This window comes from Bombina bombina, chromosome 8 (assembly GCF_027579735.1).
Source record: "Bombina bombina isolate aBomBom1 chromosome 8, aBomBom1.pri, whole genome shotgun sequence".
Taxonomy (NCBI): Eukaryota; Metazoa; Chordata; class Amphibia; order Anura; family Bombinatoridae; genus Bombina; species Bombina bombina.
Genome location: NC_069506.1, coordinates 165,971,201 through 165,998,134, shown reverse-complemented (window position 1 = coordinate 165,998,134; position 26,934 = coordinate 165,971,201). Strand labels below are relative to the sequence as shown.

At 38.8% G+C, this 26,934-nt stretch overlaps 1 protein-coding gene across 1 annotated transcript in view; it reads left to right on the top strand.

Annotated features, from left to right (window-relative positions):
• LOC128638617 (brain-specific angiogenesis inhibitor 1-associated protein 2) overlaps positions 1–20,986 on the top strand; it is a 276,667-nt gene extending 255,681 nt beyond the window's left edge. The window contains exons 11-14 of the mRNA XM_053690680.1: positions 1,522–1,593; positions 6,126–6,297; positions 17,608–17,648; positions 17,833–20,986. Coding sequence (XP_053546655.1) covers positions 1,522–1,593; positions 6,126–6,297; positions 17,608–17,648; positions 17,833–17,905 — 358 coding nt within the window. The 3' untranslated portion in view covers positions 17,906–20,986. The remainder of the gene's footprint in view (positions 1–1,521; positions 1,594–6,125; positions 6,298–17,607; positions 17,649–17,832) is intronic.
• Positions 20,987–26,934: the final 5,948 nt, after the last annotated feature.

Below are 26,934 nucleotides of genomic sequence, written 5' to 3'. Positions count from 1 at the left end.
AGCGGCCTTCAGCTCTTCTGCATTGTTCGGACTCATGTCTCTCATCTTTGTCTTGGCAATGCCCCATAGATTCTCTATGGGGTTCATGTCAGACCAGTTTGCTGGCCAATCAAGCACAGTAATCCCATGGTCATTGAACCAGGTTTTGGTGCTTTTGGCAGTGTGGGTGCCAAGTCCTGCTGGAAAATGAAGTCAGCATCCCCATAGAGCTCGTCTGTGGAAGGAAGCATGAAGTGCTCCAAAATCTCCTGGTAGACGGCTGCGTTGACCCTGGACTTAATGAAGCGCAGTGGACCAACACCAGCAGATGACATGGCTTCCCAAATCAACACAGACTGTGGAAACTTCACACTGGACTTGCAGTGCGTGCCTCTCCATTCTTCCTCCATACTCTGGGTCCTTGGTTACCAAATGAGATGCAAAATTTGCTCTCATCAGAAAAGAGAACTTTGGACCACTGAGCAACAGACCATGTCTGTTTTTCTTTAGCCCAGGCAAGACGCTTCTGACGTTGTTTGTTGTTCAGGAGTGGCTTGACAAGAGGAATACGACATTTGAAGCCCATGTCCAGGATCTGTCTGTGTGTGGTGGCTCTTGATGCACTGACTCCAGCCTCAGTCCACTCCTTGTGAAAGTCCCCAACACTTTTGAATGGCCTTTTCCTGACAATCCTCTCCAGGCTGTGGTTATCCCTGCTGCTTGTGCAACTTTTTCTTCCACACTTTTCCCTTCCACATAACTTTCTATTAATGTGCTTTGATACAGCACTTTGGGAACATCCAACTTCTTTTGCAATTACCTTTTGAGGCTTTCCCTCCTTATGGAGGGTGTCAATGATGGTTTTCTGCACAACTGTCAGGTCAGAAGTCTTTCCCATGATTGTGATTCCTACTGAACCAGACTGAGAGACCATTTAAAGGCTCATGAACCCTTTGCAGGTGTTATGGCTTAATTAGCTGATTAGAGTGGGACACTTTGAGTCTAGAATATTGCACCTTTTCACAATATTCTAATTTTCTGAGATTGTGGATTTAGGGTTTTCATGAGCTGTGAGCCATAATCATCACAATTATGACAAATCACGGCTTGAACTATCTTGCTTTGCATGTAATGAGTCTATCTCATATATTAGTTTCACCTTTTTAAGTTGCATTAGTGAAATAAATTAACTTTTGCACGATATTTTAATTTTTCAAGTTTCACCTGTACATTGCCTCTCTATAATCATAGGTGCTGCCTTTATAAAACCTATGTTACACTACAGGTATATGAAGGAGAGTTACTGCACCTGTGAAAACTGGTCATCACTGGAATGTGAACATCCATGACTAGAGGAAGGCGGGAATACCCTCAATACTATATAACATAGATTTCTCATTAGGACTTAAAATGTCATGTGATTTAAAAACAAACAAAAACTTTATTTTAAATGGATACAGCTACTCTCAGACTGGCCGGTATTCTGGAAATTTTGAATCTTTACAGGTTGTTATTATTATAATTATCTTATTTCTTTAACAGGAAAGGTTGGTTTCCATTCTCATACACCCGTCCGGTACCCCCTGCAGAAGCCTCCGACAAGCATGGCGCTAAGTAAGAATGCATCTTTACATTTGTATTTATTCCTTTATTTTGCAGTACATTGGGGGATATTCTCAGTGTCATTGTTATACTATTCACAAAAAGGAGAAAAAAAGAAAATGCTCTAATGTGTTATTATTTAATTACAGCAATGTTGCATATAACTATGTGTTTAACTTCTGTAAAGTCAGCTCAATTGCAACATTTCGCTACTGGGAGATAGATGAGCTGGTAAGCCTATGACAAAAGGCATATGTGCTTAGCACCAGCAAGCTCCCAGTAGTGCATTCCTGCTCATTAGTCTACCTAGGAAAGCTTTTCAACAAAGTATATCAAGAGATTTAAGTACATTTTATAATGAAAGTACATTGAAAAGACGCTTAAAATTGCACGCTCTATCTGAACCACTAAAATTGAATTATGTCCCTTTAAAGATGTGTATTTTTCACAAACATTCACAAATTGACTTAAAGGGACATAATACTCATATGCTAAATCACTTGAAACTGATGCAGCATAACTGTAAAAAGCTGACAGGAAAATATATCCTGAGCATCTCTGTGTAAAAAAGGAAGATATTTTACCTCACAGTTTCCTCTGCTCACCAGAGTAAGTGCTGTGTAAAAAGTTATACTTAGCAAATTAGACTTTTGTCACTATAATGACCTTTTAATATGGAGATGACCAAGTGCACCAACCCTGATTTGCTTGCTTCTCTAGTGAATGTGTTTATGTAACATTAGGTTTTGTGAGCTGTCAGGATGCTATAACCCCCATAGTTGTGCTGTTCCACTAAAGAAAGTAAAATATATATATCTATGCAGCTAGAACTCTAGGGAGCGCACAAACTTTACACTAAACTAAAAGGATCTTAAAGGGACATGAAACCCAATTTTTTCTGTTATGATTCAGATAAATCATACATTTTTAAAGAACTTTCCAATTTACTTCTATTATCAATGCTGTTCCATTATCTTGGTATCCTTTGTTGAAGAAACAGCAATGCATTATTGGGAGCTAGCTGAACATATCAGTAAGCCAATTACAAGAGGCATTAATGTGCAGCCACCAATCAGCAGCTAGCTCCCAGCTCCTGATCCTACCTAGGAATGCCTTGCAACAAAGGATACAAAGAGAACTTAGCATATTAGATATTAGAAGTAAATTGGAAAGTATTTAAAATTGTATGATCTGAACCATGAAATTATTATTTTTTTGGTTCCTTGTCCCTTTAAGCTCAAAACGTAATTACACCCAAAAAGTTGTGTTCTTCCCTGTAATTTAAATCTGAAAGGTGTAAATTTCTTCACATCCTCCCAGAGAGACTGGAGGGAATTCTGTAGAATTTAGAACCACAACCTTTCGAAATCTTGAATACTGATTGCTTGATGTGCAGGAGCTCCTAACTGACCACATCAAAGGAGATAAGATAAACAACACTGTAGAGGCTTTTCAAAGTGTGTGTACTTGGAGTGCAAAACCATTAAAGTTTTGCTTTAAAAAAGTTTTATTTTGGTAGCAGATTTTTTACAATATAGTGATTCATTTCTGTTCCATATTAAAAAGTCTCTTTATGTTATGCAGCTGTCCCTGAAACCCTGTTATAGAACTCTTCAGATGATTACAACTTCTGGTGCAGCCCTGCATTTGGGAACCATGAATCAAATTGCAGAGTTAAACCTTTTATTCTAAACTAGTATGTTCAGGCTTGATCATAAAATAAATAGCAGTTTGCTTGGGGGTTGGTATAGATTGGAGCAGGTGGAGTGTAGGTGAGTTTGTTCCCTGTTTATTCAAATTCAGAAACACTCTCTAAATAGTATCTGTCACATGTCTAGTTTCGTTAATTTATCTAATGTACTTAATTTAAAGGTACATTTTAGTTTAAGGGGACACTAAGCAATAAGTACATTTTATTCACCTCCCTGTATATATGGGTGTTGCCATTATGTAACCTAGGTTATACTGCAGGTATCTGAAGAAGAGTTGCAGCACATGCGCAAACAGGTCAGCACTGGGATATAGTGAAAGATAAGTTACAACATGGCTGCACCCAGGACTAGTAGGGGCAGAGAATAACCTCAATAATAACCATATAAAATGTATTTAGGGCCAGATTATGAGCTAACGGTTACGCGCAACAAATCTTTTTTTAAAACTTGTTTAAAAGAGTAGGCTTGGTCGATCCAGTCCCAGCCTACCCTATATCTTGTGCAGTGTCTCTTTTATAAAACTTCTTGTTAAGTTTTCAGTTATAACAATCACTGTGCTAATAAGAAAAAGACACAGCTTATATCAAAGGTAAATTATTGTTTATATAATGAGTGATCTTTTCAACATGTTCACCTACCATTTCTATGTCCTTTCCCGCCTTGATTACTGCAACTCTGTCCTCTCTGGTCTCCCCAGCTGCCGCCTAGCTCCTTTACAATCCATAATGAATGGCTCTGCCAGGCTCATCTTCCTTACACGTCGCTCTTCATCTGCTGCACCGCTCTGCCAATCCCTTCACTGGCTTCCTCTTGCCTCTAGGTTTAAACACACAATTCTCACTCTGACATACAAAGCCTTAAACTGCACTGCTCCCCCCTATATCTCAGACCTTATCTCTAGATACTCTCCCTCCCGTCCCCTTCACTCTGCTCATGACCTCCTACTCTTCTCCTCTCTTGTTACCTCATCACACTCCCGTTTACAGGACTTCTCCAGACTGGCTCCCATCTTGTGGAGCTCTCTGCCTCGCTCCACAAGATTCTCCCCTAGTTTTGAAAGCATCAAGCGCTCCCTAAAGAATCTACTGTTCAGAGATGCTTACTATCTACACTAACCTTTCTTTATACCAGTTCCTCTCCTCCATTGCTATCTCCTTGAACCCCCTTAGCATGTAAGCCTAAGAGTCCAGCTGTTTGTAGATCACCTTCTTTAGAGCTGACTACAACAGTGTAACTCTTGGCAGGGCCCTCTACCCGTTTGATCCCTATAAATGTTTCCTTGAAATTCCGCTTATGTTTATAGCGCTTCAGAATCTGTTGGCGCTCTACAAATAACCGAAAATAATAATAATAATATATCTCCATCAGAGATGTGTAATGTAAATGGACTATGTTATGTACTCCACATTCAGTGTCACTGGACAAGGTCTGCTGACGATCTTTGTATTTCCTGGTAGAGTTTATATATTTTGTTATACTTAGGTTCACAGGATAGGAGACTTCAAAAAGAGGTAACTTTTATAACACACAATATTCATCTGCAAGTAGAAAAACTATTACATGTATATATATCCCCCCCCCCCAGCATAGTTCATGAAACAGACTAAGCAATATCAGCCAGGGCTGGTCACCAGACAACAAACTCACTCCAGCAAACATGTCATATAGTAATTTAGCCTTAGTAAAGAATCTCAGGAATGCATGAGAAACAGAACTTCTAACAGATGCATTGGAACTTAAGGTAGTCTGCCTGGAATCCAGATGTTTTCTACAAGTTTTACAAACATTATGAAAGTAATGATCTAAGGAATTAAGAAATTAGCCTGAAAATATTATGCTGATCTAATCCTTAAAAATATATTAATTTAAATAGTAAAGAATAGTTGAAGAGTTACGTTTTAGTCACCATAAACTAATGGGTGATGCCTTTTTACATCCCATTTCCCTTATCTTATATTCTCTGGCCAATAAGGTACAAATGTTAATTAGTTACTTGAGTGAGCAAACTATAACCGTGTAGAAAATATCATAGTTAGACCTGTGCTACATGTCACAGCAACTGGGAATCACGCAGTTTTCAGCGACAAAGGACACAATTAAAAGTTCATCATTCAGATAGAGTTGGCAATTTAAAAAAAACACTTTCCAGTGTATTTTCATAATGAAATTTACATTATTCTCTTGGTATTCTTTGTTAAAGAGTATTTCTAGAACTGGTCAGAAGTGTATTTTGAGCTCTATATGGAAGCAGTGTTTGCAGTGTTATAGATTGTTACAAATGGTGCTGTCATCTAGTGTTTAAAAGTGTACAACATTGTTGTAAACATTGTTGTCATTCTGGGGCCGATTTATGAAAATGCGAGCGGATATGATACGATGTAGTAACAGCATACGCTATCGGCATTTATCATTGCACAAGCAGTTCTTGTGAACTGCTTGTGCAATGCCGCCCCCTGTGTCAATCAGCCCGATCATATAGGATTGGGCCAATTGAAGTCCGCAGCCTCAGAGCAGGCGGACAAGTTATGGAGCAGCGGTCTTTAGACCGCTGCTTTATAACTGCTGTTTACAGCGAGCCTGAAGGCTTGCACAGAAACAGGGGCATCATGTTCCATTTGGAGCTTGATAATTCAGCCCCATAGTGTTCAAGACACGTGCACATGCCTGAGCATATGTGCCTTGCAATGAAAAAAGGTAGGTGCTGCTATAGACCATATTAACCAGGCAAGTGTAGACTTAATAGTAGGAATCAGTATCATTTTGTTACAGTAGCATTATCCTATCAGCTGTAATTGTTCTGTAAATGTATTTCCTCTCTTGTTTACTTTGCAGTTTTCCATTAAGTAAATTGAACAGCAGCAGCACTGGAAATCTAGACAAAGTAGGAGTTACACCGGCAGAATCTGAAAGTGTTGGATTAGACCCAATGAGATACGCTCCTTCACCAAGGATAAGCACCTTTCGACAAAGACCTTACAGTATGATCAGCCCTGATCTTGTCCAGGTAAGTTTGCTCAGTGGTAAATAATTAGCACAACCCCTTATTCCTATACATACAATACAAACCAGTATGGCCATTTGTCTATATTTATGGCATTATCCATGCTTCTATGCAATCACTGTATTGGAAAATAACAGTGTGTTGTTATTTCCTTCTTAATATGAGGAGAGTCCACGGCTTCATTACTTACTTTTGGAAATACAGAACCTGGCCACCAGGAGGAGGCAAAGACACCCCAGCCAAAGGCTTAAATACCTCCCCCACTTTCCTCATCCCCCAGTCATTCTTTGCCTTTCGCCACAGAAGGTTGGCAGAGAAGTGTCAGAAGATTTCGGAGTAGTTCCTTATGGAGGGTAGTACCCTTCGAGATGGGACTGGAGTTTTAAGTAGTCTTGTCAGCCTCTCAGTGAGAGGATTGACGAAAGTTAGAGTCTGGAGATGCAGGGAGAGTCTTTCTGCGAACCCATCCAGACTCATATTAACAGCTCCTTAAGCAATCAGCGTTGACGAGTTTCACTACCTGCTTTCTTCACTCAAGTCCATGTCAGAAGCGCTGTTACAATCTGTCAAACTTGAAGGACCGTGTCACTGTTCCATGGCATAGATTCCGGTAAGATCGTTTCATAATTTTACGCAAATGTTAACGATAGAAGACAGGGTCACAGTGGGACTCCTTTGTCTTTATGGATTCAAGGGTTAATATCTCCTGAGGGGGAATTATTAAACAGTGGGTTTTTTTAATCATATTTGTTATGTGATTTTGACTGCTTATGTGTAAGAACGTTTGGGCTCTTAGGCTGATACAGAACGTACAGGTTATTTTCATTTTTAAAAAAGCAGTTTATATTAAGCTGGCACACTTTTTCCTTAGCAGGGGTAGGTCCTGCATGAGCACCATGTGACCGGGAATGGTCATGTTTTTCTAACCGCTTTTCATTCCTGACTGGGTGCCTGCGGAGAGGAGCTTCTTCTCTATCTGTCTGGGTCATAAGTGGTGGTGAGTGCCCCAGCCATTGGGGGTATAAGGTGCCAGTTGTTTTTCCTTTCTATAATTTAATATAGACGAGTTATGGAGGATTCTGATAATTTAGAGGGGGATTCCTACGATACAGAATTTGATACCTGTGTATATTGTGAGGAGGCCTGGGTAATCCAGCCAGCTCAATTATGTTCCGTATGCCACAATAGAGTGTTCTCATCAACCAATGTTGAGATGTTAGAGACACACTCCTTTTCAGTTTATCACTGTGGATGCTTGCCTTTTCCTTTGCTATTCCGTTCTGGATAGTTTTTGTTTTTTTGAGCTCTGTGTTGTTTTAGAAACTCTTCTTATGAAAGATGTTTCGTCACATGGGATTTTTGATACTATCGACTTTGATGGTCGAGATTGTTGGAGACTTCTGTTGGAAGCTTATAGATTTCTGCTTGGGGTGATAGTTCCCCCGATATTTTAGAGGACATTTTTAAGCCTCTGAGCTTAATTTCTTTAATTTGATTATTCTGTTGTTCTAGCTTTGCTGGAACTTAAGAAGTTTAGTTTTAGCCCGGGAGTATTCCGGAAGATACGTTGTATCCTAGATGACAGACAGGACCTGTTGTGGATACTAGTAGGACTGTTCCTTCTTTCTACTTAGGAGAAGGAGTTTTTTCTTCTAGAATCCGGTCCAGGTACAGCAGGCCCATATATCCTAGTTAACAGGCTGGACCTGTTTAGGTATTATCTGGGATGGGTGCTTGATACTGGATCATATGGATCTGGGGGTCCTAGAGACCGGAACTAGGCTTCTTTTCTGGGCAATTGTCTTGTCAGAGAAGTCAAGGGACCTTTGGAGTCTTTGTCCCGGTATCTATCACACTGCGGGATATTTTCTCCCACTGTTGGTGCATGCCCTAATGGGGGGAGGGTCTTTCCATCCTAATCAGGTTCTATGATATTGAAGCAGAGCTTATCAGTTCTTCTTTTTGCTGGAGAATGTAAAGTTCTCCCTTCCTTTGCTCGGAAGAAGGATGTCTTTCATGTTTCCATCCTTGCAAAATCAGTTCTTAGGAACCGTATGTTTCAGTAAACCTCGTTCTGATCCTTCTTGGGATCTGGGGTTTAAGGTGGCAGTATCCTGCTTCCAGAATTTACTGTAGTTCCCAGGTCTCTGCTGTTCTGGGTTTCTTACCTTCGCCTGCTAATAGACTTTTAGTAATTTCTTGTGTCTTTTTGATCCTCAGAGTGAGATCTAGACCTGAGTTGCTGGTGTCGACACCAGGGTGGATCTTGATGCTGTTTGGTCTTAGGGACAGTGATCTTTATCTACCATGCCTAGCAAGCTGAAGGCTTAGCGTTGAATCCTGCTGTGGAAGCTTTCTTTTAATCCTGAGATCTTGCAAATTTTCTATCGGTTTATGCCCTCCAGCCCCCTTCTGGTCTTTGTTGACGGTGGAGTGGAGAGTGATAAACACAGCCGAGGCCGTGACTTTGGCATGGTGCTGGTGATTCTGTCTTAACAGACTTACATGGAATACCGGGGGGGGGAATCAATTCCCAGTGTTCCGTTCAGATCTCCCTGTTCTCAGAAATTTTTCTCTTAGTTCTTCCGGGGCGGTTTTGACCTTGTCACTTCCTTGTCCGTGGGGAGAGAGTGTCCTAGGGAGGCCCGTGGGTTGGGAGTTTCCTTACAATTATATCTTTGGTTCCTCAACGAGCATTCTGCTTAAAGGATTTGATCTTCTGGGTTCGTACCAGTTGGGACCTCACAGCGGGGAGACCTTCTTTTGAAGAAGGATGGTTCCTCCTGCTAGTCGGGGGGGGGTCTGGTGTTTGGTGGTGGGGGGAAGCCCGCGTTGGCTCATTGCCAGCGACCCTATCTATGAGTGTACTTTTCAGGTTCGGATGTCCCCTACATTCCCTGCTCAAATATTTGTGTCGGATAGGGAAGCCGATCAGGCTTTCAAGCGTCAGTGTTAGCCTCACCGCTTCTGTAGCAGAAGGTGGGTTTGAACCCAGGTGGGGCTCCGGCCTTTTCATCCTGAATATGCTAGACGTCTAGCATTCCTTAGAGGTTTCTTTTAACCTTCTTCTCTTCGGCCATGTCGCTCTTTGTTGTGGATGGTTGACCCTAGCAGGAGCAGATGTCAGTTTGCTCCATTTATATCTAGAGTTGTGTCGCAGTTTAGGGGCTCCGCCTCCATGGACCTTGTTACAGGGATCTGCTGGAGCAGGGTCCTTGTGTTCATCACAACCTTCACTCTCTGAGGCTGGCTGCATGGAATTGAACACTTAGTCTTAGCCAAGTAGTATACCCTAGTCACAGGGAGGGGGTGCTAGTAAAATAGCAAGCAAACCAAATATGTAAGCAACAGTGTGAATCCTAATTCTTATATAAATACCACAATTGAATATATGTAATATAGATATACAATATATATAGTAGGTTATCCTCAAGGTAACAATAAGATGTTAATATAAATACATTCTTAGCAATGCAACACTATACATAAATGTATAATATATGCATAGAATGACCTAAAGGTGACAATAATATGTTAATGTAAATATATTGTCTCCTTTGACAATCAAATATATAAGAAAAAGTCCTCTTTAATTCCAAAAATACAAGTGCTGGCTGCCTCCTCCTCACCGACTCGCCCGGGTTAACTATGGAAAATAAGGAAGAACAGAGGGGCGCCTCATGTGTGGTATCATCAGATGTATAAGGATACAAATCACAATCAAGCCAAATGGGTACTCACGTATTCCAGGAGCACACCTATGTGCTAGTAGGTACAGGCTGTAGATTTAAACAGGTGTAACAGCTCACCCACAGTGGAATGTGTTCCTTTGTGCTGCAGTACTGGGATAAAGTAGAACACAAAGACAGGCACTACATGTGCAGATCATTCAAAGTACAATTGTATTTACTTTAATAAATTCCCAAGTGGGTACTCACATTTAGGCTGAGCACACAAATGTGCTGGTAGGAGCAGGCTGGCAGATTAGGGAGAGGTGTGTCAGCTCACCCCATATACAGATATCCAAAGTAGGTTGTATTCCAGGAGTATATAGATTTGAACGGTTTGTCTCTCATATGTTAATCAAAATGGGAGGCAGGTAAGATGTATCCACTCAATCAAATTTTTTTTTACTAAAAAGTGTATTTATTAAAAACAAAGTTTAAAAAACAACACAGCAGTGCTATAAAAGTGAATAAGGGGTATTTCAATGACCCCCTGAATATGCAACGCATTTCTCGGTTTTAAAACCGTTTCCTCAGGCATATATTCATCTTACTACTGACCCTGCCTTATATATCTACTACCTAACTGACATTACCCTCCCTTTAGGGAGGCGTGTTCTCTAATTGAGCTAGGACACCTGTTAACCCTGGTTAGCTAAACTTCAAACAGATTTAAAACATATTTTAATTAATTTGTTTACCTACATTTTTCACATTCTTTTTCATATATTGTTTTTTTCTATATATAAAAAGCAAATAGTATCTTATTTTATTCCCTATTTTTTGACAGACAATATCTTTATTCTTATTAGATTGTACAATTTGTATAAGAAAACAGCAGCATGAACCTTTCCTCCATATGATATGGGTATCAAGTTTCACATTCTAAATGAATTGTATTTATCGATTAGTGTCAACAGGTGATATATTAGAGCTCTTTCTTTCCCCTAATAGTATCAACCTGTTAAATAAGGTTCACGTTCACCAACTTCCACAAAAGAGACAATAATAACATGATGGCGAAAAGTTTCTTTATGTATATATTTCTTCCATAGCTTTATATGTGAAGTTCGTTCAGTCTTTTTCGCATTTTTTTAAAAAATATTTTCTAAAAAAACAAATATCTATATTGTTCCCATCATGAACCGTATGGGTTCCCATAGTATATCACTGACCGGTTTTATATTCCAAGCGCGATGTCCCTCCGTGTTGTCTTTCAGCTGCAGTGTGACTGTGATACAAACACAGTGTACTTCCGTGTTTTGATTTGAGCTGAAATCTAATTGGCCCATATACGCTAGTGTAGAGGTGGGGCATATATACTCACAAAGTAGCCTATCGGGGTAAAAAAATGCACACATACTGACACCCCTATGGCAGGCTGATAGCTGTCAACGGTGTCTTGAGCAATTTCTTGTTACGTTTTCAAGTTTATCCTGTTAGATTTTTATTTGATTAGGGGCTGGGCTTGAGTTCCTTTCTCGAGTATTTACAAAGTGTATGTTTACTATGTGCTAATTTAACCTCATATATAATTCTAAAATGTTAACCCCTTATTGATCACTAAACTAAATTCCATGTAAGTGTGATACTTAGTATAAGTATAAAAGTGCAACGTGTGTTACCTAACTAATCCAGTGTAGAATAAAAGATACAGTGTGTAGCTAATCTATACACCACTAATATATCCAAGAGTGTTACACCTTCCAAGTGTATGTATATGCCTAACAGTTTTTATTTTAAATAATAAGTTCATATATTGACATATGAAATCGTGTGAATATCTATAATAATCCTATGCATGTATTAATGTCAATATTCTAATAATACTATATTGAAAAAAACTGAATAGATGTTATACGTGTTATATAATATATATAGTATAGGAAGTGATCCAGTCTTAGCCAAGAGAGGTTTTTTTCTGAAAAAATGTTGTTACTCTCGCTCGTTCTAGCTTATAAGCCGGTGTATATTCGCATCTATCATAAGGGGTTCAGGACCTAATTCTTATGGTATGAGAGCGGGGATTCTCCTGGCATAAGGCCAGGTTTTCCAGGATCCTTTCCTTTCTCCAGGGTGCTCTAGGGAAGGGCCTTCTGTTAGCTCCCTTAGGGGACTGATTTTGGCCCTATCTGTTTTACTGCTTGAGAGGCTCATGGAGCTTCCAGCTGTCCATTCTTGTTTAGGCTTCGACTAGATCAGGCCTGTGTTTAGATCTAGTGCTCCTCCTTGGAGTTTACATCTTGTTCTAAGTTTTGTAGAAGGATCCGTTTGAGCTTATGCATGGAGTTGACATTAAGATTTTTTTTCTTTCTACTGGCTACCTTGTCTGAGATGGCTACCTTGCAATGTGAGGTCCTTACCTAGTTTTTCATGCGGCTAAGGCTGTTCTCTCTGGGTTAGGTTTCCTTCCTATGGTCGTTATAGATTGCAACATCAATCAGGAGATTGTGGTTCCTTCCTTGTGTCCTAATCCTTCTTTTTCGAAGGAGTGTTTTTTTCATAACTTGGATGTGGTTCGGGCCTTGAAGTTCTATCTTCAGGCTACACTGGAGTTTTGTCAAACTTCTTCCTTGTTTTTGTCTCTTCTGGGAAGCATAAGGGACAGGAAGCCTCGTCCACTTCCTTGTTTTTCTGTTTGAGGAGCATGTTTGCTTAGCTTATAGAGTCAGCGGGATCAAGCCTCCTCAGAGGATTAAGGCTCATTCAACTAGAGCTGTGGCTCCCTCTTGGGTTTTGAGATTGAGGCTTTTAGGGATCAAATTTTTAGGGCAACTACCTGGTCTTCCTTACATATTTTTTCAAAATTTTACATCTTTGGTGTTTTTGCTTTGGCAGAAGCAACTTTTGGGAGAAAGGGTTTTGCAGGCTGTGGTACCCTTAGAACAGGGTCCGCCTCTCTTTTTACCCTCCCATTTTCATTCTCAGTCCTCTAGAGATTGGGTATATGTTTCCCACAAGTAAGGAATGAAGCCGTGGACTCTCCTCATATTAAGAAGGAAAACATAAATTATGCTTACCAGATAATTTCCTTTCCTTCTGTATGAGGAGAGTTTACGACCCCCGCCCGAATTCTCTGTTGTGCAGACTTAAATTTGTTTTTGGTTTTCTGGCACCGTTTATACCCTGATATTTCTCCTACTGTTCCTTGTTCCCGCGGCAGAATTACTGGGGGATGAGGGAAGTGGGGGAGGTATTCAAGCCTTTGGCTGGGATGGCTTTGCCTCCTCCTGGTGGCCAGGTTTTGTATTCCCACAAGTAAGGAATGAAGGCGTGGACTCTCCTCATACAGAAGGAAAGGTAATTATCTGGTAAGCATAATTTATGTTTTTTTTCTCGTTTCAAATTTTCCCCATTATAGGCTAGATTACAAGTGGCGCACTATTTAGCGCCCCCGCTGGAGCATAAACACTGCTAGAAATTATTTATTTTTATATATTACAAATTGAAAGTAAAAAGTTTGCGAGTGTGCAAAAAACAATGCGGGTTAACTTCAGGACTTTGTATATCGCGACTGTGTTAACTTTTACTCTCTGTAGAAGTAAAAACCCTAAATGTAGCCACCAATCAGCGAGTGCTACCCAGGGTCTGAACCAAATATGTGCAGGCTCCTAAGCTTACATTCCTGCTTTTTCAAGTAAAGATACTAAGAGAACGAAGAAGAATTGATAATAGAAGTAAATTAGAAAGTTGCTTAAAACTGCATGCGCTATCTGAATCTTAAAAGGAAATATTTGGGTTTCATATCCCTTTAACTGTTTTGAAAATGTCTCCAGTACTACTTATTTGAAAGCACCAAAGGCACTTTGGCCTCTTTTTATCAAGCTGTCAACCGCAAATACGCTGGAATTCCGCCGCGTATTTGTGGCGAGCCTGATTCGCCGTAGTTATCAAACCCTACAGACCGGCAAAAGTAGAATTTAGTGACGTAACATATGATCCGGCGGACTCAGTCCGACACAGATCGATGTTTACGTCACTACAGATGTTCCGAATGCAAGTTCGGCGCAATCTGACTACTTTTGGAAGTTATCAAAAAACTACCAGGTACGCTCGCCACTATTCCGGCCCAGCGTACCTGGTTTTCAATGCCATAGGAATCAATGGGAGTCTGACAGCAGCGAAAGCTCATGTTCGCTGCTGCCCGATATCCCATTGATTTCTATGGTAGTTTCTACACCTAACACACTAACATGTACCCCGAGTCTAAACACCCCTAATCTGCCCCCCCTACACCGCCGCAACTAAATAAAGTGTTTAACCCCTAAACCGCCGCTCCCGGAGCCTGACGTCACCTACATTATACTTATTAACCCCTAATCTGCCCCCCCTATACCGCTGCAACTCTAATAAATGAATTAAACCCTAAATCGCCACTCCCGGAGCCCACCGCAACTGTAATAAAGTGTTTAACCCCTAATCTGCCCCCCTACACTGCCGCCACCTACATTAAATTTATTAAGCCCTAAACCAAAGTCTAACCCTAACCCTAACACCCCCTAACTTAAAGATAATTTAAATAAATCTAAATAAATATTCCTAGCATTAAATAAATAATTCCTATTTAAAACTCAATACTTACCTATAAAATAATAGTTACATTGTAGCCATCTTAGGGTTTATTTTTTATTTTACAGGCAAGTTTAAATTTATTTTAACTAGGTACAATAGTTATTAAATAGTTATTAACTATGTAATAGCTACCTAGTTAAAATAAAAACAAAAGTACCTGTAAAATAAATCCTAACCTAAGTTACAATTAAACCTAACACTACACTATCATTAAATTAATTACCTAAATTAAAATAAATTAATTACAATTAAATAAAATTAACTAAAGTACAAAAAAAACAAACACTAAATTACAGAAAATAATAAAATAATTACATTTTTTTTAAACTAATTACACCTAATCTAATCCCCCTAATAAAATAAAAAAGCCCCCCAAAATAATAAAAATCCCTACCCTATACTAAATTACAAATAGCCCTTAAAAGGGCCTTTTCCCCAAGGGCCTTGCCCCAAAGTAATCAGCTCTATTACCTGTAAAATAAAATACAATACCCCCCCAACATTAAAAACCACCACTCAAACACCCAACCCTACTCTAAAACCCACCCAATCCCCCCTTAATAAAACCTAACACTACCCCCTTGAAGATCACCCTACCTTGAGATGTCTTCACCCAGCTGGGCACAAGTGGTCCCCCAGAGGGGCAGAAGTCTTCATCCGATCCGTGCAGAAGAGGACCTCCAGACGGGCAGAAGTCTTCATCCAGACGGCATCTTCTATCTTCATCCATCCGGCTAGGAGCGGCTCCATCTTGAAGACATCCGATGCGGAGCATCCATCCAGACCGACGACTACCCGCCGAATGAATATTCCTTTAAATGACATCATCCAAGATGGCGTCCCTTGAATTCCGATTGGCTGATAGAATTCTATCAGCCAATCGGAATTAAGGTAGGAAAAATCCTATTGGCTGATGCAATCAGCCAATAGGATTGAAGTTCAATCCTATTGGCTGATCCAATCAGCCAATAGGATTCAGCTCGCATTCTATTGGCTTATTGGAACAGCCAATAGAATGCAAGCTCAATCCTATTGGCTGATTGCATCAGCCAATAGGATTTTTCCTACCTTAATTCCGATTTGCTGATAGGATTCTATCAGCCAATCGGAATTCAAGGGACGCCATCTTGGATGACGTCATTTAAAGGAATATTCATTCGTCGGGTAGTCGTCGGTCTGGATGGATGCTCCGCTTAGGATGTCTTCAAGATGGAGCCGCTCCTCGCCGGATGGATGAAGATAGAAGATGCCGCCTGGATGAAGACTTCTGCCCGTCTGGAGGTCCTCTTCTGCCCGGATCGGATGAAGACTTCTGCCCCTCTGGAGGACCACTTGTGCCCGGCTGGGTGAAGACGTCTCAAGGTAGGGTGATCTTCAAGGGGGTAGTGTTAGGTTTTATTAAGGGGGGATTGGGTGGGTTTTAGAGTAGGGTTGGGTGTGTGGGTGGTGGGTTGTAATATTGGAGGGGGGTCTTGTACTTTTTTTTACATGTAAAAGAGCTGATTACTTTGGGGCAATGCCCCGCAAAAGGCCCTTTTAAGGGCTATTTGTAATTTAGTATAGGGTAGGGATTTTTATTATTTTGGGGGGCTTTTTTATTTTATTAGGGGGATTAGATTAGGTGTAATTAGTTTAAAAAAATTGTAATTATTTTATTATTTTCTGTAATTTAGTGGGGTTTTTTTTTGTACTTTAGTTAATTTTATTTAATTGTAATTAATTTATTTTAATTTAGGTAATTTATTTAATTATAGTGTAGTGTTAGGTTTAATTGTAACTTAGGTTAGGATTTATTTTACAGGTACTTTTGTTTTTATTTTAGCTAGTTAGCTATTAAATAGTTAATAACTATTTAATAACTATTCTACCTAGTTAAAATAAATACAAACTTGCCTGTAAAATAAATATAAACCCTAAGATAGCTACAATGTAACTATTAGTTATATTGTAGCTAGCTTAGGGTTTATTTTATAGGTAAGTATTTAGTTTTAAATAGGAATAATTTATTTATATTTATTTAAATTCTATTTAATTTAGTGGGTGTTAGGGTTAGGGTTAGACTTAGGTTTAGGGGTTAATACATTTTATATCGTGGCGGCGACGTTGGGGGCGGGAGATTAGGGGTTAATAAATTTAATGTAGGTGGCGGCGGTGTAGGGGGTCAGATTCGGGGTTAATAAATTTAATGTAGGTGGCGGCGGGGTCCGTGAGCGGTGGTTTAAGGGTTAAACATTTTATTTAGTTGCGGCGGCTTAGGGGTTAATACATATAATGTAGGTGGCGGTGGGCTCCGGGAGCGGTGGTTTAGGGGTTAAACATTTTATTAGAGTTGCGGTGGGCTCCGGGAGCGGCGGTTTAGGGGTTAATAACTTTATTTAGTTGCGGGGGGCTCTGGGAGCGGCGGTTTAGGGGGTAAAACAGTATAGTATAGTGTGGGTGCTTAGTGACAGGGTAGCAAGAAAGCTGCGAATAAGCCGATGAGCAGCGAGATCGATGACTGTTAGTTAACAACAGTCCGCTGCTCATCACACCGTACTTGGTGCGCGGCTTTTTGACAGCTTTCTTGATCATTTTGGTGAACGTATTCAGGTCCGCGGCAGCAATGTTAGGCGATATAAGGCGAGCGTATTGGTGCCGTCGAATGCAAGAAAGTTGACGGCTTGATAAGTAGGGGCCTTTGTCTCTAGTATTTTATACTGCCCGCTGAAAGTATGTTCAGTACCTATCAATTACTTCAGTACTGGGTTTTGCTGAGAAATGTGCTCACCAGCTACTTCGAAGCTGATATGGGAGTAATTCACTGGCATATTTAGGTCAGTGGAAAGTGCCGGAGTGTGAGGCACCTTTTAATTTTCAAAAAAGCACCAACAATTTTTTCATTAAGTATGTATTTAATTTTAAATCTGTACGCTTTCTAGTAGTCCATGATCGTTAACAGTTTTTTTCCAGTGAATTCTGTATGCTATTATTAGTTATTCACAAAATATGATTTGTGACATTAGTTTTTTATTTTCAGTTAGCGAATGAATTCAGGAGCCCAGTTTCATCGCCCTCCAGGTGAGTAATGAGTGACCAGTGTAAAAGCCGTCATCAGAGTGAATCTATTTTCATTTTAAAAAAAAAATAGTGTGTGTGAAAAAATATATTTTTCTGTTTTGATTTTCAAATTAGTATTTTGATCACATTTGTCCTTTTCGTACACTAGTTCTTGTCTCATATACTCCCATTTTTATCTTTCCAGAAACAATCCTTTTGCACATGTCAAACTGAAACGCACGGTCACCAATGACAGATCAGCACCGGTTATCCAGTGAATTTAAGTTGTGACTTACTGACCCTATAAAAAGCTGCTTCAAAGGAAATCCGTGGAGGAAACAGCCTGATTTTACATTTTCCTCCACTGAACTCAAAAAATTAACGTGATTTACACTCAGAATTATAGGACATTTACCTCTAAAGCAGTGATCCTGGAGAACTGTTCTGTTTATATTGAACCTATAACTTTCCTGAATTGTTCACTTGTCAAAAACAGTATATCGCTGCATGTGAGCTCATACTGCGTGAAGTGTCTGTATCATGGTGTGCTAATCACCATTTGCTGCACCTTTCTGATAAAGTGTTTTGTAAAAAGCCTCAACAGTATTAAATAAGTGACTCTCGTTGGTCACTTGACAGTTGCAAATTTAAAGGATAAATTCATTTTCTTTCAGATCACTCTTGTGACATTAGCAAATTGTTTAAAGGGACATTTAACTCATAATGTAATTCCCCATAAGATGTTTAATTATGCATAGTAAAAATCCTTTGTAATGTACTTTCATTATTTATTTTACCTGTTTTTTTTTTTTTTTTAACAATTTAAAATTTGAAAGAGGAGAGTGGATTCTGCAGAATTATTAATTCTGACTAAACGTTCTACATATTGAGTGCTGGACCAATGTAAGACCCCAGTTGTATCTGTCCCTAGTTAAGCACAGCCAAGTACATAAAATAAATATTATTAGAAGCTGGAGTAAAATGCAAATTCAGTTTTAAGTGAATTTAAAATGTGTTTTTGGTTTTTTTTTGGGATTACAAAGCAATGTGTAGTTTCTGTAATCTCTAATTTATGCTGTATCTCATAAACTGAAATACAGATTTAAAATTGTAAGTATTGTGCAAACAAAATAAGATTTTTCAATGTTTTACAATTATCTATATATGTCTGCGACAGAAGGAATTTGTATTAACTGTGTGACTGATTTTTTTTGTTAAAACAAAAGATAATTTTATCTAAGTATTACAGAAACTGTATTTTATTACACAATTACAATTTTTAACTTTAGACCTATGTTCTGCACACAAAGATTAAGTAGAACTGTTCATTACTGTATGTTATTTTTGATTAATGTGACATAGAGACATGCATATTATCCTATTCTAGAGAATAGGATGTCTGAAATACTATCCTTATAAAAGGTTTTTAAAATAAGTTATAAAGGTAAATAACTTTCTGTTCAGCTTGATGTTTATGCTGAATATGTTTTTTTCTAACAAGTGACAAACTTTAAACAATTGGTTGTCAATCTGTGGCAATGAATTGGTTATGCAAAGGCTGAAGTTATAGTTATAATGGGATTGGCGTTTGCTGAAGAATACAATTATTGTCTTGTCTAAGAAGAATGTCTCAATGGTTTAAGAAGACGACTCCGGTATTGTGATATAGCGTCAGAAAGTTTAGGCATGTTGCAAAGTGGGCTGATGAAGATGATGTAGTTGGGACAGGTCTGATAGAGATATGTTTATTTTTGTTTCACAGTGATAAAAGGTGAAAAGGAAGAAAGTTTTTAATTCAATAACACTCCATGTAGAACCACCACTGCTTTGAAGTTGTGATACAAAATCATATCTCTAAAACAATTATGAAGCCTTGAAGACCTTGTCAGGGAGCCAATGAGTTGGAATAATTAACAGAGAGCATAAAGATAAGTTAATTTGATGCAGAGTTTTACAATGTTTTGGGTCAGTGATATGTATGTTGCAGGAAGTAAGAGACTGCAAGATGCTGAGAGGTATGTGTACATGCAATCTCTGTGTGATGGGACTACATATAATGTCCTTGATAGGAGAATGTAAATATGTGTATATATGTTCCTCTGGGTAAGTTTGTCCATAGAATATTGTTTGAGGTATTATCTTTTTCTTTATTTAATTTCTTTTTGGAGAAAATACAATATAAACCATGATGTACTGTATATGTGGGTGAAAAACTAAGATTTAAAAGTACTTAAAAGCCTTTACCATTATATATTTTAATGAAACAGCATTCTTTTTTTAATGATGCAAAGTACTTCTTACAAGTCCACAATTGCTGCCTCCATAATTTTTCCACTGTCCTCCAAATTTGTGCATCAGTCATGGCTTTTCGGAATGGGGATTATTATCCTAACATAAGCATCACTTTGTTGATGCTAATAAACCACCATTTATATATGTCGCTGATATTATTTTGAGTGGAGCATTTTTTTCCCCCCACCAGAAAATAAAATCTGCAGATACCTACGGCTTCGTTACATTACTCTGGCTGCACGACACACACAGGTATACCAAGGCCTTTTTAAAAAAGCCAATATCAAAAAACACGAGAACAAAGATCACTACTTTTTGATTTATGATGGTGTTTAAAATCAGTTTCAATATAATATGAAACATATTTTTGGATGCTGATTGGGAAAGGGATTTAAGAGATATAACTTAACAAATATAACACACCTGTGTATTTGGATTCATTTTATTATCACTGTGTCTTAGTGTTTTTAAATGGACAATACATGTTATATTAACCCTACACTTACCACACAAGCTTTGGATGTAAACTTTTTATGCTGGTTCTGTTTTTTTTGTGCCTTTACTGCTTTGGAACATAGTAAAGTTGGACTTTTAGGATAAGCGAATATCTTCTCTATAAAAAATGCCCTGTATTAAAAAAAAAAAAGATTTGGTGGTATAAGGTCTTTTATGTTCTTTTAAGCGCTTGATATTTCTTCTAAAATAAATAATGTAAAGTTACCCATAGAGTGTGATTATGATACCTCTCAATAAACTAATAAGTGTAACAAAAATGTTCCCTCTCAAAATGTTTAACCTGTAAAAGAATTGTTTATTTGATGACAAATATATTTAGGACAAAGAAAACTTATTTTAGCAGATGTTCAATCTTTATGTTAACAACAAAGTCATTTATTATATATGAAAGTTGTTTAATGTGTATATAATATGTGAAGTGTTTTTAACATCATCTTTAGTGCCTACACCTCCGTTTTTGTAATATAATGGCAAATTGTAACATACGTTGTGCTGCATTATTGGCGTCTGCAACTAACTGGGAAAATAGAACCTGTGTTATTCCCATTGTATGTATTTCTTTTTTTTTGCTTGATGATGTTTTTGTATGGACTGTTTATTTCTAATGCTAATTTATTTTTTATGTAACCAGGAACAGATATGCTTATGACAAATACCAAAAAGGCCAAGCAGTTAATACAAAAGTGTGCACAGGCTGAAAAGGTTTATTGAAATATTATCTTTAAACTGGATAAGAATAATAATTAAAGGGGCATTTAAAAGGGGCAAGAAACCCAACATTTTTCTTTCATAATTTAGATACAGAGCATACAGTTGAAAAAAATAATAATAATCCAGTTTACTTCTATTATCCAATTTAGGGCTAGATTACAAGTGGAGTGCTAATTCATCACTCGCCCGTAAATGGGCAAATTTGCAAAAACACACTCACGTCTTCTCAAGAGCGCTAACACTACATGAAATATTAATATTTCACATTCCAATGTTCTTCACATAGCAGACTATGTTCTATTTATTCTTAAATACTTATTTCTATATATATATATATAAATGATGTTTTTTTGCTTTATGTATGTATGTATATATATATATATATATATATATATATATGTAATTATATATATATATATATATATATATATATATATATATATATATATATATATATATATATATATATATATATATATATAGGAATATCTATTTATAAATACTTAGAACATATTTCCTTATGTGAAGAACATTTAATGTTAAATATTTACATTAAATACATATACACTTTATTAAATGTTAATATTGCATAAATAGGATTTTATATGTTTTCAGCTACTCAACTGCAAAGTCTACAATACACATATGTATATATATATATATATATAGATGTATAAATATGTATTTATGTGTTTAAATGTGTATATATGTCTGTAAATACATATATACACATAAATACATATGTACACAAATACATACATATATATTTTCAGACATATGTATATGTATTTATCTCTATGTTAAAGCCCTTTGCCTGCCTTTTTTTTTTTCAAAAGTAATTTTTATTTTAAGATAAACTTGTTAATAACAATAACATGTTAGACAGTTTCTTGTATATACATAGGTCTTTCTGAAATCACAGTGAGAATGTCATCATAAGCAAACACGGGTCATATCATACATCCGCAAGGGTTTTTCAGTTTACATAAACATATAAAAAAGAAAAGGGACATTACATTTTGACCGACCTTAATTATAGTGATTGGTAGAATATAATAATCGTAGGTATTAACTCAACATTGTAGTAATTTCAACAAGTCAGTCTAAGGAAAACCATCACCATGCTTCTCTCAGTGATCCGACGGATCAATTCCAGTGCGCATCTCCAGGCGGGGCAAGCCACCCCAGAAGAAATAGGGGCAGTAGAAAGAAATGGCTGGGGTAGGGAAAGTAGGTTGCATATTATGAGAAGAAAGGGTGGGGGATAGGGGAACAGAAAAAGGAGGGGGGAGAGTATGGGTCAGCTATTGCAGATAAAAGAGAGCAGATGGGGGGGTCTGTAACAAAAGTCAGGGTCTGCCCATCTATCTAGAGTTTTCTTGGTAAGAAAACCAAGGATCCCAGATCTGCCAGTAGAGATCTTCTTTATCCATATTGAAGTAAAAACCCTGTTCCATCTTGGCATATGTCTGTATTATGGAGGTGATAGCTGCAATGTCTGGGGCTGTGTCTGTTTCCAAGCTCTCGCTATCGCCAACTTAGTGGCCGCAAGAACAAAAATTTATAGTTTAGACTGGGGGGCCAGAATATGTCTCGGAAATATGTGTAGTAGAGCTATATCAGGGGTAAGTGGTCTATTTAGCCCAAGGGTAGAACAGAGGGAGGACACTTGTGTCCACAGATGTTTTAACTTAGGACAGTCCCAACATATATGTATATCTGAACCTCTTAATTCGCAGTCTCTCCAACAGAGAGGGGATGTTGTAGGAAACATCTGTGAAAGTCTAGATGGGGTATAGTACCATTTCAGAAACAATATCATATACGATTCTAGAGTGTTCGCGCAGTGTACTGTCTTCTTGGTTAGTGTCATAGCCATGTGTAGATCTTTGTCAGTAATTGGTCTGGACAAGTCTCCCTCCCAAGCTCTAAGTTGCCAAGGTCTGTCCTTGTTTGTGGACGACTGTAATAAGCTATAATGGAATGAGATAAGTTTAGGGGTCCTAACAGGGAGTTGCCACAATTTTTCCCAGGCCGTCAAAGGTCTATGAGGGCCTTTAGGGAATCCCCAAGAAATCAGGAAAGCATATAGTCTAGAGTATTCAAATTTAACCCACACGGGGGGGTTTTGAATGACAGATCCTATATTGCTCGGGATGGTCAAAGTGCCCGAGGGATATAACTGGGAAATCAGTTTCAAATCCCAAACACCCCAGCTCTGCACATGTGTGTCCGGCAGGGCTGCGAGCAAGGCGGGCAAAGATTGTATAGGAGATGGGTGTGGAGCAACCTCTGGTAGATTCCTAAGGTTATGCCAAATTTTCAAGTTTTCTCTAATAACGACATTCTTTATTCCCAGAGCGTCTAACCGATAGGTAGGGATCCATGGCAGGTCAGCTAGACCCAACCCTGTAGGGAGATCACAAGCCTCTATGGTCTTCCATCCTTGCGGTTCACCTTTGTCTGCCCATGCTAAAATATGAGAGAGCCTAGCAGCCTCATAGTACCCGCGAATACTAGGCATAGCTACACCTCCCTGATCATACTTTTTCTGAAGTATCTTTGCTGCAATACGAGGCTTAGATTTACCCCAGATATATTTTTGACCAAGAGATTGGAGCTTATCTATAAGGGTACTAGGAACATTGAGAGGAATGCAGCAAAAGTAATAAAGAATTTTGGGCAGAATCGTCATCTTAAAAGATGCTATGCGGCCCAGCCATGAGATCTCTTTGAAGTTCCATGAGGTGGTGAGCTCAGTAACTTCTTTAATAATGTCTGAGTAGTTTATAGCAAGTACTGCTTTCGGGTCAGCGCCAAGCTGAATCCCCAAGTGTCGGATGGTGGAATGTGACCATTGAAAGGAGTATGAGGTTCGCAAAACATCTAGTTCAAAAGCAGGAAGACCAGCAGGCAAAGCCTCGGTCTTAGAGACGTTAACCTTATAATAGCTATGAGCACCAAATTTAGAAACAAGATCAAGGAGGGCTGGTAGGGAGCCTAGTGGGTTTGTGAGGAATAATGTCACGTCATCCGCGAACAGTGTTTTTTTTGCAGTTCGGCCGGAAAACTGTACTCCCTGTATAGTACGTGAATTTCTAATGGCTTGGGCCAAGCGTTCAATGGCCAGTGTGAAAATTAAGGGCAATAGGGGACACCCCTGTCTGGTACCATTAGTGATACGAATTTCCGGAGAGGCAAAACCCAGGCCCTTAACAACCGCAGATGGACAGGAGTATAAGGCACGGATCGCTGTTATCACTTCGTCTGGCATGCCGAATTGAGTCAGTGTGCACCACAAGTAATCCCATCTGACCCTGTCAAACGCTTTTTCTGCGTCTAAAGACAGGGCCAGCATGGGAAGTTTTAAACGTGACGCCTCTGTGAGGATGTCCAGCATTTTTCGAGAATTATCCGGCCCTTCCCTACCAAAGGTGAACCCAACCTGGTCTGAATGTATTACCTTCGGGAGTAGAGTATTAAGGCGGTTGGCCCAAAGTTTGGCATAGAGCTTTACATCACCATTAATCAGTGAGATTGGTCTGTAACTGGTACATTGTGTTGGATCTTTGTTTGGCTTGGGAATAGGTAGAATTATTGCCTGCAGATATTCTTTATTAAATAGACCTGACTCTCGGGCCTCCGAAAAAACCTTGAGAAGGATTTTATTTAAATCAGCTTTAAAGAGCTTGTAGAAGGATGCCGGGTACCCATCTGGGCCCGGGACTTTATTATTTTGGGTATGCTTGATGGCTAAATTAATTTCAGTTAGAGAGAATGGGGCCTTAAGTGTTTCTTTATCCTCCTCTGATAGAGTGGGCAGATTAAGATTTTGTAGGAAATCCTTCACTTCTGTTATAGGGGATTCCTCACCAGTCATTGAAGGATGGAGATGGTATAGATCAGAATAGTAGGCCGCAAAAGTTTGCCCAATTTCTTTGGGCGAGGAGACCAATATAGTCCCCCGTTTGAGTGACAGTATTCTAGCTGCCGCAGTTCTACCTCTCAGTTTGTGTGCTAAGAGCGTTGAGGCTTTATTACCCTGACAATATTGTAACTTTTTGAATCGAGTATGGGCTTCTTTTACTCTTTCCAGCTCCTTATCTGCTATTTGCGCTCTAAGCGTTTTGATTTTATCAGCTAGAGGGCCCGATGGGGAACTCTTATTTTCTTGTTCTGCTATTCGTAACTCTGTCATAAGAAGGCCCAGAGGGGCTTTCAACTGATGTCTAAGCTTTGCCTGTCTCCGAATGCAGATCCCTCTCACATACACCTTCAGGGCAGCCCAAACTGTTTGGGATGGCATACCTGGAGTTTCGTTTAGTCTTAAGAATTCTCTTATAGAGTCCTGGAGGGATGTCCTAAAAGGCTTATCTTGGAATGCTTGCTTAGGGAATTTCCAGCTAGGCCTAGACATAGTTGTTAGGTCAGTGGAGAGAGTAAACGTGAGAATATCATGGTCCGACCAAGCGCAGACCTTTATATGCGACATTAAAACTCTGTCTAGTGTCCATGAATCAGTAAAAAAATGGTCCAGTCTCGAGTAAGAGTGATGAGGTCTAGAGAAGTAAGTGTAATCTCTGTCATTATGGTGGTACGCCCTCCAAATATCATAAAGATTGTGCTGGATTATGTGCTGGCGGAATCTGTTGGCAGTATTTATGGTATATGCGTCAATTTTTTTTCCCCTCTGAACTTTCTTGTCAACTAGGGGGTCCCACACCATATTAAAATCACCCCCCAGAATCAGAGTTCCAGTCTTATATTTCTCTATTTTAGACAGTATCCCTTTCAAGAAATTGGGCTGTGTTTGGTTAGGGGCATAGATATTTACCAATGTGAATAAAATACCATTAAATTTACAGGTGAGTAATAGATACCTACCCTGAGAGTCCTTCTCAACATAGATATGTTCAAAGTGTATAGTTTTATGTATGGCAATAGCTACCCCTCTAGATTTCTCAGAGTGGGAGGCTAGAATCACCGTGGGATAATCTGGGGTTCTGTATGGGGCCTGGGAGGACGCTAACCAGTGTGTCTCTTGTAGAAAGATCATTTGTATTTTGAGAGCCTTCATGGTGTTTGTAAGCATACTTCTTTTGTCTTGTGAATTGAGGCCCTTAGCATTCAGTGTTGCAAAAGAGATATTATTGGGGATCGACATATTTGCAGGCCTAGGAAGCTGAGGGGGTGAGAAGGGAAAAGATAGTGGGGAAAGAAATAAGGTTAAGGTACAAAACTTACCCCGCCTGGATCTGCACACCCAAATATGACTCCTGATAATCTCAGCTTAAGAAGTTCTGGTCTATGTTCAGAAAGGTCTCAGGAGACCAAATCCCAAGGAATCTATATTTGTTACCTGGAAAAAGAAGTACAATTAGCCTGGGATTAATTAAGCGATATAGAAAGTACGACCTATATCGTTAACACTAAACCAAGCTTACTCAGGTTTATTTACTTAAAGTGTAGGCGTATTAACAAGTATGATGACCCGACGGATCATCAAAAGGAGAAGCGTATCTAGGAATTAGACTAACTTCTCCTGTCCCCTTAAAAGGAGATATCACAAATATAATTTGCGTATACAAGGGGGGGGGCGGTACAAGTATATCAACTTGTATAAGTAGACTGACTATCTATGGGGGAGTGTGAACTTCAGGACAACAATCATAACTCAAATGAACTAACATAATAACATAAGTCTACATTCAGTACTATTAGTCTATGTTATGTTATAACCATATATTCAAATTCCAGTTGGATCTAGATTGGGTTTTAAACAATTCTT